The sequence below is a fragment of the Haemaphysalis longicornis genome, unplaced genomic scaffold, assembly GCF_048455015.1.
Source record: "Haemaphysalis longicornis isolate Haplotype H1 unplaced genomic scaffold, Haemaphysalis longicornis Haplotype H1 scaffold_1, whole genome shotgun sequence".
Classification (NCBI taxonomy): Eukaryota; Metazoa; Arthropoda; class Arachnida; order Ixodida; family Ixodidae; genus Haemaphysalis; species Haemaphysalis longicornis.
Window position 1 is genome coordinate 397359366 of NW_027526203.1, and position 16282 is coordinate 397375647.

The window sequence follows — 16282 nt, forward strand, 5'->3', positions numbered from 1 at the left end:
GTCAGGATGGCTGATAACCAACATCGGTGACAAGCTGGGATGCGATTCGCAACCTTGGTGACTGCGGTGGGATGCCCATTCGCAACAGCGGGAGGATTTCGCTGCTTCTCCCTTGCTTGCCGCGCGCCCCGGGAGGCCCGGCCGCGTGGTTACTTGCGGCCAAGTCGCTCGCGCTGCCAACACTTTCCCCGCAGATGTCGTCACGGGGAAATTGTCCTTGTGGGTAAATTTTCTTCAAGGTCAGAGACTTCGTTGTAATGAAATTACAGCAACATTTGCTTCGTTATATCGAGATAAAATATACATGGTTTCCAATGGGAATTAAGTTGTGTGTGCCTTGCAACTTCGTTATATTGAGAATTTCGTTATATTGAAGTTCGTTATATCGAGGTTTAACTGTATGCCACATGCTGGCAGTGGTTTATGCATAGCCTCCAAAAGCACCTCGGCAACTTGACTTGGCCCTTCTCAGGCTCTGCTGACAACAGTCGGCTGAGCTGTTAGAGGACTAATGGAGTGCAGAGGGTAGGGCATAAAAAACCTGCTTTCTAGGTGAAGTGCATTGCCATGTTTGCTTCTGTAGAAACAAGATTATCATCTTGGTGAGGCAGTGCTGTAACCAGTGTGCAGTTATTTTGTGAAGCCTACTAGCGTTTGCATGCACAGGTCACCTCAGCCACAGTGCATGCACTCGCAGATTTCATGGTGGGCACTTGGTGCCCATTTGAACTTCGTACACAGCACCTCGTCGGAGTTGTGGCATTTTCTATCGCTGCTGTGGGTGCCTATTAACCCAGCATTCATGGAATGGCACATGAGATGGTTGGTGACAGTGTAAATAATTTACAGCCTTGTTTATTCGTCTCGGGTTTCGGTTTAGACCAAATGTACACTGGGATGGCCGCCAAAGACATCTCTGTTCTTGTGCAACCATGGCCGGTTTGGGCACGCGTGCGTCCAGATTGGCTGTAGTCACATGCCCAAGCAGCAAAACGCCAGTCCCAAAACTGTGACGTGGTGCACAAGGTGGAGCAGAGGGCAGCAACAGCAGCCACTGTGTTGGCTACGTCTCGGGAGCCCTGACGTCAGTTTGGGGCGAGGCGCTCAACGCGTCATGCTGTTGCCCATGTCGAAAGGGTATCCATTCTGAGCTTTCTAGTGCGTGCACTGATCAAAACTGATTGTTATGCTGAATGGGTACTGTTTAAACTTCCTGGGAGATGCCTCCACACACAGACAGCTTTTAACATAGTTATCTCGTCTTTGAAATTTCGTGTCGGATAAAACCTTGAAGTATGTGCACTGTGGGAAAGGCTTCTGTACATAACTTCTGTTGATGACGATAATATACTGGCCTAACTTGTTTGACTTCTGTCGAACCATATTTAAGATGCATAGTTTTCAGGTTGCACCATCCATGGATCTCTGGAAGTCTGCTTTGCATGGGCATCAAAATGGCTGTGGTCTGTCATTTTCTGATCATATCACAGCCACCTTTGATGACCCTTGCTTAGCACAGCTCATCCTGAAGACCAGCCGAAGTTCAGCATCATATTCCCTGCCCCACTGCTTGCTGCACTTGTTCGTCAAAGTGGTTGTGATGTGTTGCCGTTCGTTCCATATCACAGCCAGCTTTGATGAGCAGTTGGCATGCTTGTGTCTACAGGTGCTACACTTAAAAAGGTTTCATGGCATTTCCTCCTTTTTTTTTTTTTGAGTTATCGTTACCTGTAACGCTGTAATATGTCATTTGGAATAGTTTGCTTTTTGTTGGATTCAAAAGCACAAAAGTTTAAATGTGTGTGATAACTTTTCAGCTGATGACTAAAATGGCGCCTTTCTTGGGACAAGAAACCACTGCTGTTCTGTTTCTTCCTCGTTTCATCAGGCTATGTCAAGACTCTTCCTTCCACATTCGCAAGGCAAGTACCAAGCTGGAAACTCTACTTTTGGTGGTGGCTGGTATTTTGTCTTTGCCTTATTGCATGTCTTGGTGAAAACACCTGAACTGTGTATTTATAAATAAAGGAATGTGCCTCGCGTGGTGTCAAGGCACCACTGACAGGAAGGCTTGTTGGGTTAAAATTTGGGGGCCAGATTCAGACACACCTTTGGGTACCATATGCCGCCTGGCACTAAGTGTGCACCTTAGCAGCTGGCTGCCACTCAAATGAACTTAGCTCCCCTTTTCGTGTGCATAATTGCATTTGTACTTTAAGGTGAATGAGCCACAGCAATGAAGGAATGTGTAAAGGAAGGACATATGCCTCAAGTAGGGGAAGAGAGCGGGCAAGAACATTTTGTAGTGTAGGGCTTCCTTAACAGGTCAGTTGTGTATTTGTTGTGTGCACGCGCTGCACACGAACAAGTCAAGCCGCAGGGTGCCTCTCCTGCTCTCCCGGCAATCTATCACTGCGTAGTTCAGTGTCATTCGCTTTGATCAAGTTCCAGTTTGTACTTTTTGGGAAAGCCGCTATGCTTCGTATGTTTTTGTAGGAGGTCTGTGCCTATTCTTAAGTGGTTCGACCACACGCCACATGTTCCTAAGTGCTTTCTGCCATTGCTGCAGAAATTTCATCGTTCTGGTAGGGTTGGTGCAGAGGTTTCTTTTTCCTTTTTTTTCCCTTTAACGTTTAATGCAAATCATTGAAAAATGTGTATTTCTTAGTTGGCAAAAACACCCTACAGCTTCTTCATATTTTCTGGGAAATACTCCCTGCTAGGCAGCTTGTTCACTGTTTTTGTCTGCCCCTCCCTCTGAACCCATCTAAATTTAATTTTTTTAGCTCAAGCTCGTAGGCGATATGTTAACATTCGCTGACCTAAATCTACATTCATTTAGAAATGAACATCTATCTGCTCAAAAAACTACCTACCATAATTCCTACCATCAGATTGGGGCAAAACACAACTGCACAAGCCCTTACTGGTGCCTACAATCTCTAGCTATCATCTGATACATCGGTGCTTTCCTTTCTGTGGTCATGTTCCAAAAGTTAGCTGTCCTCAGTGCTGTCCAATGAGTTTCAAATGCAGCATTTCTTCAAAGTGAAGCTGCCAGCGTGGCTTTGCGAAGCTCGGAAGTATGCGTTCTAAGGGGAAGCCGGCGCTGTTAATGAACTGTCTACTTCCGCTGTTATGTCCTTTTCCCCACCGCCATGGTGTCCACTCGGTGAATGCGTGCAGTGTCCACGCCAAGCTCAAACGACTGGGTGGACATGGTGTATAAACTAGCCTTTGGCATTTTTTTTCCCCCCTGCTATGAAAAGGTTGAGGAAGCATTTGTAATGGTCGATTTTAGAACACCGTCGATATGGCATAGCTAGATGGTGCCACCATACCGTCAAGACTACAGTCATAAGTGATTTACGTTGAGGCTGGGAAAAGAGAAAATGCTTGCAGGGAAGCAGACTCTTTTGCAATGGTCCTACGTACAGGATGCTGGGAAATTCCTGCTCCTATCGTGCTTGGTCATTTTGCTCCGGTGGGAGCGGGCGCATTCCAAAGGTAGCTTCAGAGCACCTGTTCCTCGAGGTAGCAGTGTGCTCTGCAGTGGAGCTCAACGACCGCTCTGGAACTGCTATTGGAAAACATCATCAGGCGATTCCTGGAAAGTTTGCGTCGTAATCTTGAACTTAATCTGGCTTCAAGGCCAGTTTTGTGGAGAGGAAAAATCAATTGAAATTTTCCACTTCAAGCAGTGTTTCAATTTTAAAATCTTGTTTGTCTCCAATGTAAAACTTCAGTACTCGCATTTCATGCATATTTGGTCATCACTGGTCAGTGTTTCTGCAATGTGCATGCTGATCATTCTCTAGCATAGCCCTATATTGTGCTTGTGCGATTCAGTTTGCAGTGAAGGCCTTCATTTTAACGCTTCAAAAGCTTGCTTTGCTGAAATGTACTTTTCTTTTCTGCCTTCAGGCGTGTGCTTCACATTTTGGAGATTTCTTCAGTATTGTGGGACAAGTGCACCTAGAGGATAACCTCGTGAGTAGAACTTTTCAGTTACGTAGTACCATGTTGCTGTTTTGGGTTTTGAGGGGGCAAATCGATGCATTATTTTGTGTGAACCATTGCTTTATTTGCTAGTTTGTAGGAACCATGTCGTGGTGCGTGCTTGTTAAATGTAAAGTCTGGAAAATGAAGTAAAATGCAATCTAACTCGTTAAAATGGTTGTCGGTATTGGCAAAATCTTTGCAGAAGCTTGAAACGTGAATTCAGTGGTAACGTCCAGTAACAAGGACACTGGACTCTTCTTTTTGCGGATTGTAATTGGCCATAATGTTTTCCCCTTGTCCACACTGGTGGGCAGGGTGTGTTCCAGATGCTGTGTGAAGACTGTGTCTGGGGTGTGCGCAAGGCGTGTGCCGAAGTGTTCATGCCAGTTTCCTGTGTGTGCTCTTTGGCTACTCGGCGCAGTAGCCTTGCTCCCCTCTTTGTGGGCCTTTTGGAAGACCAGGCACGATGGGTGGGTGACATGTTTTGCCTGCTCTAAGGTTTCAATGTGGCCATTTGCACGGGTCATTGAGCAGTTTGGTTTGTGCGCACTAGATTACGAAGAATATAATAAATGTATTAAAATTGTGAAATTAGCTGCACTGGCATTTTTTTAAATGCTATATAAAATGAAAATAAACTGGAGGTGCACCAACTTTATTAATGTACGAGCGGCGAGCGGGCGGAACACCCTCTCAAGCGGGCGCCGGTGACGTCCGCACAAAGCGGTGACGTCAAACCGGGAGGCTGTTATATGCGCCGTTCGGAAGGAAAGCGCAGGAATTTGAAACAAACGATTTTCAAGCCGTTCAATGTAATTAACTATCGCGAACTGAAGTATTTGAAGTGGTGTTTCAGGTTCGCCAGACCATTAAGCATCGAGGAAAGCAATAAAAGTGTAACATAAAATTTTCGTGTCAGTGCTCCTTTAAAGCAATCACCAAGCAGCAGTTGACCATAATATGTAGGTGTAGGAGTCACTGATTTGAGACCTGGGGCCGAATTCTCTAAAACGACGGGGCGTCGTTTTGAAGCGACGGGGTAGCGCCATGCAAATGCATGTGTTCTGGTGTTGGGGCCGTCGCTTTGGGGTTGTGTGCAGGGGAAGTGACCGCAGAAAAGCGCTGTTGGAAGGGCGCGAAGCGACAAGTGAAACGACGGGGGGGCAGTGGGTGTCGCTTCGCGCCCTTCCAACAGCGCTTTTCTGCGGTCACTTCCCCTGCACACAACCCCAAAGCGACGGCCCCAACACCACAGCACATGCATTTGCATGGCGCTACCCCGTCGCTTCAAAACGACGCCCGTTTTTTAGAGAATTCGACGCTCGTGTAACGAAGATTGTAGGGTCTACATTGTGGTTGTGTACAGTTGCATTCAGAATGTCCTTTGCCACTGGCTGCGAGTGTGCTCTGATTGAAAAGCACTCCCACATTTCACTGCAAGGGTTTTGGTTTTCTTTTGTGTGCTCCAGGCTAATTTTGCCCCCTTTGGCTCGGGCACGTGCAGGTTCGGGTAGCATCCTTCCAGACCCTGGGGCCCTTCATCTCGACGTTTGCCGACCCAGAGCGTACGGGGCTCTACTGCAGCCCTGCTGGGGTGATCAGCGTGCGGTCACGTGCAAACTCCTTCGATGCGGGCCCAGAGCGAAAGGCGGCAGGCACCGCAGCTTCTGCCCCGTTGCTCCCCGTACTGGTCCAAGGGGGTCCCAAGGACTCCACCACTGCAACAGTTGTCCACTCTGCCCCGCAGTGCCATGCACCTCAGGCGCACAGTGAAGAGGTGGGTGGATGTTGTTGCATTGTTTTCGCTGCACGTGCCTCCTGGGTACCTGTCACTTTCCCCACATCCCTGTTCACAAGTTTATAAGGCGTAGAAATTTTTACTATTTAAGGGGAGACGCGGGTCGAAAAGTCTCGTTTTTTTTTTAATTTAGCCTATTTTGTTTTTTATTGCTTTATCATCTTCGGTTAAAAACTCGTCTGAGTGAGCGGCAGTGACGCGCGGCATCATGAAATTTATGCAAAACTTGGTGCTGTTCGTGTGCTTGTGGGGCTGCGAAGAGAGCTGTCCGTCATATTGCGGCTGCTGGCTCGTGTAGAGTTGTCCTTACTCTCCATGATCCCGGCTCCTGAAGTCTCGTATATTTACGAAAAATCTAAAAAAAGAAAAAAAGAAAAGCAACAGTTTTTTTTTTCTCGCCGTTTCAAACCGCGCGCCACTGACACGGGGCCGCCATTGGCTGACAGCGCCTGTGTTTTGTTGCCATAGTTCGCTTCACTGTTTTCCGGAGTTATTTTTCCCTGTTTTCGTGCCATGGCAAGCCCGAAAAAGGCCATTGCCGACCACCGGAAATACAGAAGTAAAAACAAGTTCAGAGTGAAGCAGTGGAGGACGTACAAGGAAGTCACTGCCGACAAAAATGTCCCCGACGGGGCAGCGGCCGCTAGGCCTAACATAGACCACGGCAACGGCTAACATCGATCGGGAAGGTGACGCCATGTGCGCGATAGCGGTTCGTGAAGTGAACTTTTAGTCGGATTTGCGATGTTTACACGCTTAGTTATTGCTGTGTTTTGATTGTGGGAAAGAAACGGTCGACTTGTCAAACGTTGCGGCGCGCACGGCATAGCCAACGCGCATTGGAGCATCACATGTCTGTGCAACCGGTTACTATTGATAGCCAGTAGTTGTAATTAATGCCTGCGATGCTAGATTTAAGCTTAAAAGCGACCTGACAAGCCATATCAGGAATAATCAAAGTACGATATGTCGCGGTAAGCGTGCGCTGCGATGCGCGCGAGCCATATTGCCTTTTTTGCGCAACGTTTCCCGTGCACTTCTAATAATTATGGAAACAGGTTTGAGTTAGGAATATAGGAATAAAAATATGTTCTCTCCGTTAAAAATTTACCTTACTGTCGGAGCATTTTAGCAGTGATTTTTTAAGGGAAATTATTGATACCAATGCATATAATGTATCGCTTAGGGCATACTGACTGTGCTGCGAGAAATATTGGATGCTTTGAATGTCAAAAGTAGTGAAAAGAAACCCCTTCAATCAAAGTTGGAGTTATGCACAATGTTATACCATGCTTCAAAGTAGCTTATTTGCACCTTTGTGGTATGCAAACTTTTGGCAATGAACACCTGCACGTATGAGTACTAAGTTGCTGCACCAGGCAAAGTAATAAAACATAAAAAGAAGCCAGAAATTTTCAAATTTAGATAAAAAAATGTTTCACTTGTTGCCATCGGGACAACACTGCAAAGGGAAGTTGTCCAGTGCGATACAGCCAACCAGCTCACCTACTTCAGAAAATTAGCTCGTTAAAGAACACATTAGGGAAACAGAGGCGGGCAAAAAAAAAAAAAAAAATCTCCAGAATAGTTTTTTTTTTTTTCGTTTTGGAATATTAGAGATTGACCGTGCTGGCATGTGGCAGTGGAATGTGAATTACCGCCGTGTAATTCACATTCCGTGAATTCACATTCCGTAATTCACATTCCGTGAATGTGAATTACCGCCGTGTAAGCCCCATGTTTGGCCCTTTATAACGTTGTTCTGAACAAAATGGTGCAACATGTTTTTCCAGAGTTTTGTTGTCCAAGTAAAGGAGTCTTGTTTCCGCAATTTTGAAGAAAATCGAGTATGGTTTTTTTTTATATTGCGCAATTTCTGAAAAAGAGCCGAAGTTATTCAATTTTTTTAGTACTTATAAATATTCTACAACCACGATCTTTTGCTGATGCGTTCAGACACGTATGGCCAACAAAATGGCTGACTCACAAGTTTTTCAAACAGAAGAAATGGAGATAGGGGGCGTCAGACACAGTAACAAACTATCGTCGTGGCCGATTTCACGATTTTTTTTAATTTTTTGTTCGCTGCTGGACGCTGATTTTGCGTTACACTGATTAGCATTCTGGTCTAGTTTATGGCCCAAAACATTTTATACACGCCCCTTGTACTCCTTGACGTACACAGAGACGCAAACTTGAAAAAAATCTGCAGTTGCCGGAACCACCGCTGTGCTCCGGGCCCATTCAAACATTTTTTTCTCCCGAACTACGCACCTCAGGAGAAAACAAACTTGATCTTCGGGGTTTTCCATATTGTGCGCATATATAATAAAAAAACAAGAATGAACAAAAAATGGTCGTGCACACGCATGTTCGTTCTTGAGTGGAATCGACCAGCTGCGGAAGGGTGCTCGAAACCTGAGTCTAAGAGCTGTGTCCCTCCTTAAGCTAGCAGCTTTCTGCAAACAGTAAACTTGGTAGGTGGCTTGCCCTATAGCACTATTCCCCCCCCCCCCCCACCCCCCCCCCCCCCCCCCCCTCCTATTATCTTTCCAGCAAGCCGGCTGTTTATGCTTGAAAAAAAGTTAATAAACACTGGCCTTTGTTATTTATCTGTTATTTAGATAACACGGTGCAGTTCCAGTGCATTTTTTATGGCGGTTAAAGCATGCATTGCTTGGTCAATAGAACCTCTAATATGCTAGGGTATTTTTTTTTCTCTTGTTTTGTTAACATCAACATTTCTTTCTAATTTCTCTGGAGTCTAGTCAGGTTGAGTTATGCAATGTATCAAATTATATTAGTCTCTTAGTTTTTAGTTTCTCTTTTTTTTCTCCATTTGTCTGGAGTCGTGTTTGATGTAGAACGAAATTAAACTTCTAACAGCACAGGTGCAAGAGGGACAACTTGCCTATCTCTGGTCTTCGTTTGCCTGAAGTCTAGTTTAAAACTAGCTTTTCAAAGCATTGCTCATCTCTAGTTTGTGCCCTACTAGACTTATTGGGTGTCCTTCCCTCCTGTGGTCAGGCCCCTGCAGTGGACGAAGACGTGCACCTGCTCAGTCAAGGGGAGCAGCAGGGTGTGTGCGAGGAGGAGGAGGAGGAGGAGGAGGAGCCTTGGCCAGACGATAGTGACCTGGCCGCTGCGGAACACTGCCAAGAGGATGCGGCTCTTCCTCTGCCAGAGGAGCCCACGTGGGACTGCATCGAGCCCGTGGACAAGCCCATAGATCCGGCCTGGGTCTGCACTGAGCCTGTGGACCAGCCCATAGACCCTGCTTGGGACTGTACAGAGCTGGCGAGCAGGCCCATAGACCGTGCTTGGGAGTGTGGTGAGCCGGTAAGCAGCCCTGTACCGTACAGCTTCTTACGTATAAAAATGCTGTAGCGCTAAAATGACAGAAGAACATCAAGAATTAAAATAAAACATGATCCAAATCTGCCCAGTGGCTGATGTGCTGTCTCTAAAAAACTGCTTGTGGGGTTTACAGGGAATATGGTCTTCAAAATGCACCGGGTGCATAGGCCTTGCTGTCATTTGGCTTTCTGCTACATGGTTAGGTGCAGATAGGAAGCCTTTCTGGCTTACTTGGAGGTTTTTTTGTGCAGACCTTTACATTGCAGAAGCAGTAATTTTACGCCCTGTTTATGCCGTTGCTCTTAAAGTATTTATTAGTTCTGTTAGGTCATGGGATGCCCCCCCCCCTCTCCCCCTCCCCCCCAATACTTTCCAGGACACAACTGGCCATTCTGTTGGAGACAATGGACAACCACTGAAAAACATTTTAGGTGGCCTTGAAAACCCTGGTGAGAATACTGATACCAAGGAGTGCTTGTCGGTGGAAGGAGACAGGCAGCGGCTTGTTCTTCATGTGGATTCCAGTGCCGAAAGTAACTTCAATACATTCCAGTTCTGGCGGGTGCCCATCCCAGAGGTAGGTGGTCTGCTTAAGGGGGGACGCGGCTTTCAACTTCGGAAAAATGACCAAAACATCGTTTTTTTGAAACCCACATATTCGGCTTCTATGTTTCCTATTCTGTGCGTCTGCAAAGTTTTTACGCTGAAAAGCGTCGCAAAGTGGCATAAAAAAATACTTTTGTCAGGCGCGGTGACAAACTATCAGCGCAAAAGGGCGAAAAAACGGCAATTTTCGGAGCGCTCTATCTCCGCAACGGTGCCACTGGGCGCGGCCATTTTGATATGGTTAGATCGGCCGAGCGATCGTCTTTCCGGTTCTGCTCGTCTCTTTTATCTTCGTTCATTCACAAACGCACAAACGGCAGAAAAGAAACGACGCACAAACGAAGCTAGGAATAGATGCTGAAGCGCTATTGGTCCCCGGTCGGGGCACAGATCAACGACCCTCCTGATTGGATGTTGCGGGCGCAACGCAAGATGGCGGCCGCCTGAGCTGCGTAGCGAGCGGATTGAGTTCATTTTCGCCGCTGCGCTCGGCCGAGTTTCTGTTCAATCTGTGGTATTCAACACGGACGTTATCGCGATGGGAATGCCAGAGATAACGAGCCGGATTACGGGAAGTTGTGTGGCTCGAAAGGCGGAGGTCATCGAACGCTTCGTGGTGCGCGTGACTCTACCGTCGCCAGACCCCGGAGGGTGACGCGGTGTGCGCGCTTGCGATAGCGGTTCGTGAAGTGAACTTTTAGTCGGATTTGCGATGTTTGCACGCTTAGTTATTGCTGTGTTTTGACTGTGGGCTCGCTAGCCTTGAGAAAGAAACGGTCGACGCGTCAAACGCTGCGGCGCGCACGGCATAGCCGACGCGCATTGGAGCATCACATGACTGGGCAACCGGTTACGATTGAACGCCAGTAGTTGTAATTAATGCCTGCGACGTTAGATTTAATCTTAAAAGCGACCTGACCAGCCATATCAGGTATAATCAAAGTTCGATATGTCGCGGTAAGCGTGCGCTGCGATGCGCGCGAGCCATATCGCCTTTCTTGCGCAACGTTTCCCGTGCACTTGTAATGTAATTTTCATGCAAACAGGTTTGAGTTAGTAATATAGGAATAAAAATATGCTCTCTGCGTTAAAAATGTACGTTACTGTGGCAGCATTTAACAGTGATTTTTTTAGGGAAATTATTGATACCATTGCTCAGGGCATACTGGCTGTGCTGCGAGAAATATTGGATGCCTTGAATGTCAAAAGTAGTAAAAAAATATGCTCTTGCATTGAAGTTGGGAGTTATGCAGAATACTCTACCAAGCTTCAAAGTAGCTCATTTTCATCTTTATGGTATGCAAACTTTTGGCAATGAACACCTGCACATGAGTACTAAGTTGCTGTGCCAGGCAAGATAAAACATAAAAAAAGCCAAAAATGTTCAAATTTAAGTAAAAAAAATGCTTAACTTGTTGCCATGGTGACAACACTGCAAAAGGAGGTTGTCCAGTGCGATACAGCCAACCAACTAACCTACTTTGCATTGAAAGCCCATTGAAACCCATCTCCCCTCCGTTTGGTTTGCAAAGGGGGGTATGTACTCTTCACGGAGGAGCTGAAAATGATGTTTTCTGGAAAGAGAAAGGCTGTAAAAGGCACTCCAATTTCAAGGCAAGGCCTTCCAGAAGCCCCATGTTCAAAAGGACATGAAAGGCTACAACCGTGACGACTTCTGATATGTGAAACCCATGTTGCAACTTCGGAAGCCGTTTTCTCAAAACAGTTTTTTTTGCCACCTGTGTCGCTTGTACCAGGGATTTCTTCATGACCGCTGGGTCTATTTTGATTCCGTTTCTTGCATTACATTCCTTGATGAACTGGTCGGGTCGTGACACTTTTGGTTTTCCAGATTTGTTTTTTTGTGATTTTTTTATTCAAATAATCATTCACAGTTGACATGCCTGTTGCACATTAACCTCTAAAAAAATGAAAACTAAAAAACATTGTGTTGTAAAAAAAAATTCTAAAACTGTCACGACCTCGTCCATTCATTTGGGAATGCAAAGCACTTCGAACAAGTTTTCTATCATGTTTTATAAGCCGCTCAAGCTCGGTACAAGCGGAACAAAAAGAAAATTTCATACATAAAAAGTTTTCAAAATATTACTTTGAAATTTTTATAGTGTTATCACAGAAGCATTTCCAGTTGCTGTGCCAATTTTCATCAAAATCCACAAAGAAATAAAAAAGTTGATTTTGAAAGCCACGTCCCCCCTTAAGGGGGGATGCGGGTCTTCCTTATATACAAAAATTCTTGCATACATATTTTATCTGCCGCTCCGATCGGAGGCCAGAGCTATGGCTCTGGATCTACAAATGAACCAATCCGTGGCGGCGAAGGCGGCAGGATTTCATTGGCTCATAGGGCAGCTGGCCTCAACTCAAGTTCTTTAGCAGTTCCAGGCACTCTGGTGGAACCGCACACCCGCTGAACAGGCGGTTGCCGTGGCTGTGAAGTTGTGCAGGCAGGTTTGGGACTCAAGGCCCAAACAAAGGGGCGCATACGAGAGAGGGGGTAATAATTGGTGGCCAATTGCATTAAAAATCGTCATCTGCACCGCTTACGAGAGCGGCAATTGAATATCCGCTGCAGTGTCAAGCCTAACACCTGTAGACAGACCGGCCGGCTGCTCCCAGTGTGCGTCTCCCCATCCACTGCCTCGCGTGTCGTTCTTTAGCAGTGGCAGCATTTAGCACTCACAGGGCCTGCATCACGTCCACTGCCGCTTTTTGGGTGGCTGATGATATCAGTACATAGAGGATTTAGCAGAAACTGCCCCCGATGTGGAATTGACAGTACTACGGCAGCTCTGCTCTTCGGTATAGATTGCCGACTGCCAACAGTGATATCCGTCCGACATTCGCATCCACCGTGGCAGTGAAGGAGCTGGCCGAGCAGGAACCTGCCTGTAGTGACGTCACGATGCCCCTGAGATATCTCCGTTGAAATGCTGCCTTGTGTGTGCGAGAGCAGACTCCGTAGTAAAGTTGCAGCGCCACATGGTAGACGCACATGGCCGAGTGTCGTCGCAACACTGACGTCGCTGTTTAAATCGGCGCCCAGAAACCAAAACCGAATCCTGTTTATAAATAGTAAATTATTTACTCTGAATATGTGAGGTTGAGAGCGTGTATCATGCTTTGTAAAGCAATTTGAAATGTTGGCAACAAAGAATGCACAATGAACAAATTTGATGGCACAGGCATCATACATTTATGATGAATTAACTTGTTGGCTGCAGGAGCATTGTTGTTTCAACTACGGGCACACCTTGTCAATCATAGTCCGCAGAATGCTTGTGGCTACAGTGTTTTTCATCACTGGTCCTTGGCCATGATTGTGGTGCTGAGTAGGCCAGGGTTCATGTTATGCCCCTGGAGTAGGACATGAACGAGCAACAAATTGGAAACATGGAGCAATCCTCCCACTTGCTGATATCACATCTGTAAATAGAATACACACGCACATTCCAGGCCCACATCGCGGTATGCTCCATTCTCAGTGTACACAGCAATCACCCACTGCCCGTGTGTGTCGAGCGCCCACTCTCCAGGAAGTGACCCTTGTTGAGAGTGCTAAAGACTGCGCTCCCTTTCTCTGCTTGTCGTGAATGCCCCAAAGACTTTCCTATCTATTTGTGAAGTGGCCTGAACAAGATGTGTGTCTGCAAGAAATGTTATTTTTGTATTTTTGCATTTCTTTCTATCCAGGTTGAAGTGGACATTGAGTTTCTAGGCGATCGTGCCACAGCTGTACGCGTGAGGGCCAAGTCTCAGGACCAAGACAACCGCTGTTTTTCATCAGATCTAAATGTAGAATTACTGCCTCCAGATAATGACCACAGCACTGCTGCAGCAAATTCGTCGGACCCCGTTCCGTCGCAGCAAAGCAGTGGCATCTCTATGCAAAGGTAATATGTATTTATTATGTAATGTATCATGGGCTCATTTGGTGCGGGTGTCTGATTCCTACAGCTTACTTATTGCCTTTTGCAGTCGTCATTGTGATGAATTAAGAAAAAAATAAACTACCCCCTCAGTCGAAACGCCAACTGTGGGGGAACACAGAAGCATTCCAAAATGCATCAGCAATCCAGCCAGCCCAGAAGCCAGCAGACCCTATTTATTTCTGACGATTAGTGACGTGGTAACGCGATGACATGGTAATGCCATTCCTATCTCATGGCATGTTTCCAGTTGCGACTCGGGCACATTGTGCAACGCGTCTCGCAATGAGGCAGTGTTGGTGCTTACAACCGGCGACTGCTGTACGACCTCTTTCGTGTTTTCGCCATTTGCACCAAAGAAAAATATTTCTCTTGTGCTACTAACCTGGAACAGTGCCATAAGCATCATGGGTTGCGGGAGGAAAGATTGCAGGAAGAACTACACACATTCTTGCTCGTGCTACTCTTCACGGCCTGCTAGCTTTGTTTCATGTGTCGTGCAAAGGAAATATTGCCAGTGTTAATTTTCACAACATACTTTTCTTTCCAGGCTAACTGGGGACACTTCCACATTAAGGATACGGACAGCTTCTCTTGCTTCACTGACTTCTGCTGATCAGGAGTGCAACCTTTTACTGTCTTCTTCAATCACAGAAGCCTCTGTGGCCTTCAACGAGGCTGGGGAAGTGGCAGGTGGGTGTAGGCATTTTCAGCGACTGAAAATGGTGCGTAAACTCTGCGTGCAAGGAACTGAACTGTCAGCTTTCCTAGTAGCCAAAATGAAATGTGCTTTCCTGGCTCTTCTTAATGGTTACAGCTCTTGAACCTGACTTGAAAACATCAGTTTCTTCTCAGCTTGGGGACATTCATACAGAGACTTGACTCTTTCGTTACTGCACCTATTCAAAAAAGCTCAGTTTGAATGGTAACTGTGGAGCCCCTCTTTATAGTGGTCAAGGTATTTTTAAAACTAGCAAAGCTGTGTGGGGTTAGCTCTGAAAATGCCCTTTCGAGATCTGTTCATCGTATGTCACTACTACCGAAGAGAAAGGCATGCCGCTCATAATTATACTGCATCAGCATTTGGTTTTTGTTACCAATGGTGAATCAGAATATTTTCAATCCCTGGGTTTGTCCTCTGACAGTAGTGCAGGTTTGCGAACTGCGTTTTTGATTTTAGGCAGTTCAAAAGGTAGGCGGTGAACAGAGGCTTGCTAGCGCGTCCAGATGTCACAAGCGCTCGCCATAGGTTAAGCTAGTGGCAAACCGCGTGGTTGGAGCTTTCGGCACTGCACTAAGCAGCCACGCAATGAATTGCGGCCGCTATCGTTTCGTCCATCAGAGAACGCTACCCTCTCCTTCGCCGATGCAGCTATGAAGCTTTGCAGTCCACCTTGGTTTTCATTGTGACATTATCTGCTCACTTGCCTGCGCTTGGCGCAGTGGGCAGCTTCACTTCCTATATATTCTTCAGGGTGTCTACCACTCTGGAAAACCGGGAAAACCTGGAATTGTCAGGGAATCCGGGCACATCTGGAAAAGTCGGGGAATTGTCACTGAGACGGTTAATTATTTCTGTCGCCCAACTGACTGCCAACTGCTGGCACAGCCCTACGCGCGAGCTACACGATGCTACAAATTCTCTGGATGGTGTAAAGGACCTATTGTCCGTAGTGCTAACATCAGATGGAAGAATAAATTGAACAGGAAGTCAGGACATGGAGGTGCTAGCCAAAATTCGGAGCAGCAATCGTAGGATACTTAGGTTGGAATAAGGCTGAATCTCAAAAGAGAAATAGGGGACACTAGCGAAACGTAGGAAACCCACCGTTGAGTCGGGTAGAGCCAGGATGCAGGAGCGAAAATAATCCTTCAAAACAAATTCGCACTTTTAATTGATGAGAACAAAGACAGTGTTGACACGCTAAATAACAAACAGCAGTCATGAACCCTGCAGTAGCTATGGGAGAAGCAGCAAGCAGGAAACAAACTGGAAAACTAACACTGAAAACGAAGTAAGTTATTGCCATACATAAGAACATGAAATTGTGAGTAGAGTGGATCAAATTGAATTAGCAGGGCTTTGGAAATTAGCAGGTGTAAAACAAACATTTGTGCGTACAACATGGTAGTGATCGAGGAAGCAGAGGAAGCTAGCTATCAGCACAGTCAGTGTACGCACTGAAAGACGAGCAGGGTAGCATTAGACAACATTTACGAGATAATAAAAGTAGCGGACCGATTCTACACCAGGCTATATTCATGTGACGTTACACCAGGGGAAGCAACTAAGAGTACAGGCTTAGCTCACTAAGTCTCACTGACAAAAGGCTCTCAAGAGCATGAAAAGAGGAAACGCTGCAGGTGACAGCGACTTGACCATTTGCCTTTTAAAGGAGGGAGATGTCGTGGAAAAGCTTGCTAAACTAATCTCAGAATGTTTAAGGACTCTAAACTGCCCATAGCCTGGAAAAACGCCAGCATAGTTCTGATTCACCAAAAGGGGACGCCAAAGACCTTTAGAATTGCAGGCCGAGCAGCCTGTCAGTTTTATACAAGCTGTTTACCA

General features: G+C 46.3%; 1 protein-coding gene across 3 annotated transcripts in view; it reads left to right on the forward strand.

Annotated features, from left to right (window-relative positions):
• The window catches only part of LOC144155346 (serine/threonine-protein phosphatase 4 regulatory subunit 1-like), a 92025-nt gene that overhangs the window by 47625 nt on the left and 28118 nt on the right, over positions 1 to 16282 (forward strand). For all 3 annotated transcript variants that reach the window (XM_077686716.1, XM_077686715.1, XM_077686717.1), the window contains 8 exons: positions 1818 to 1922; positions 3925 to 3990; positions 4317 to 4472; positions 5507 to 5779; positions 8828 to 9139; positions 9534 to 9734; positions 13478 to 13677; positions 14264 to 14406. In XM_077686716.1, the coding sequence (XP_077542842.1) occupies positions 1818 to 1922; positions 3925 to 3990; positions 4317 to 4472; positions 5507 to 5779; positions 8828 to 9139; positions 9534 to 9734; positions 13478 to 13677; positions 14264 to 14406 (1456 nt within the window). The remainder of the gene's footprint in view (positions 1 to 1817; positions 1923 to 3924; positions 3991 to 4316; positions 4473 to 5506; positions 5780 to 8827; positions 9140 to 9533; positions 9735 to 13477; positions 13678 to 14263; positions 14407 to 16282) is intronic.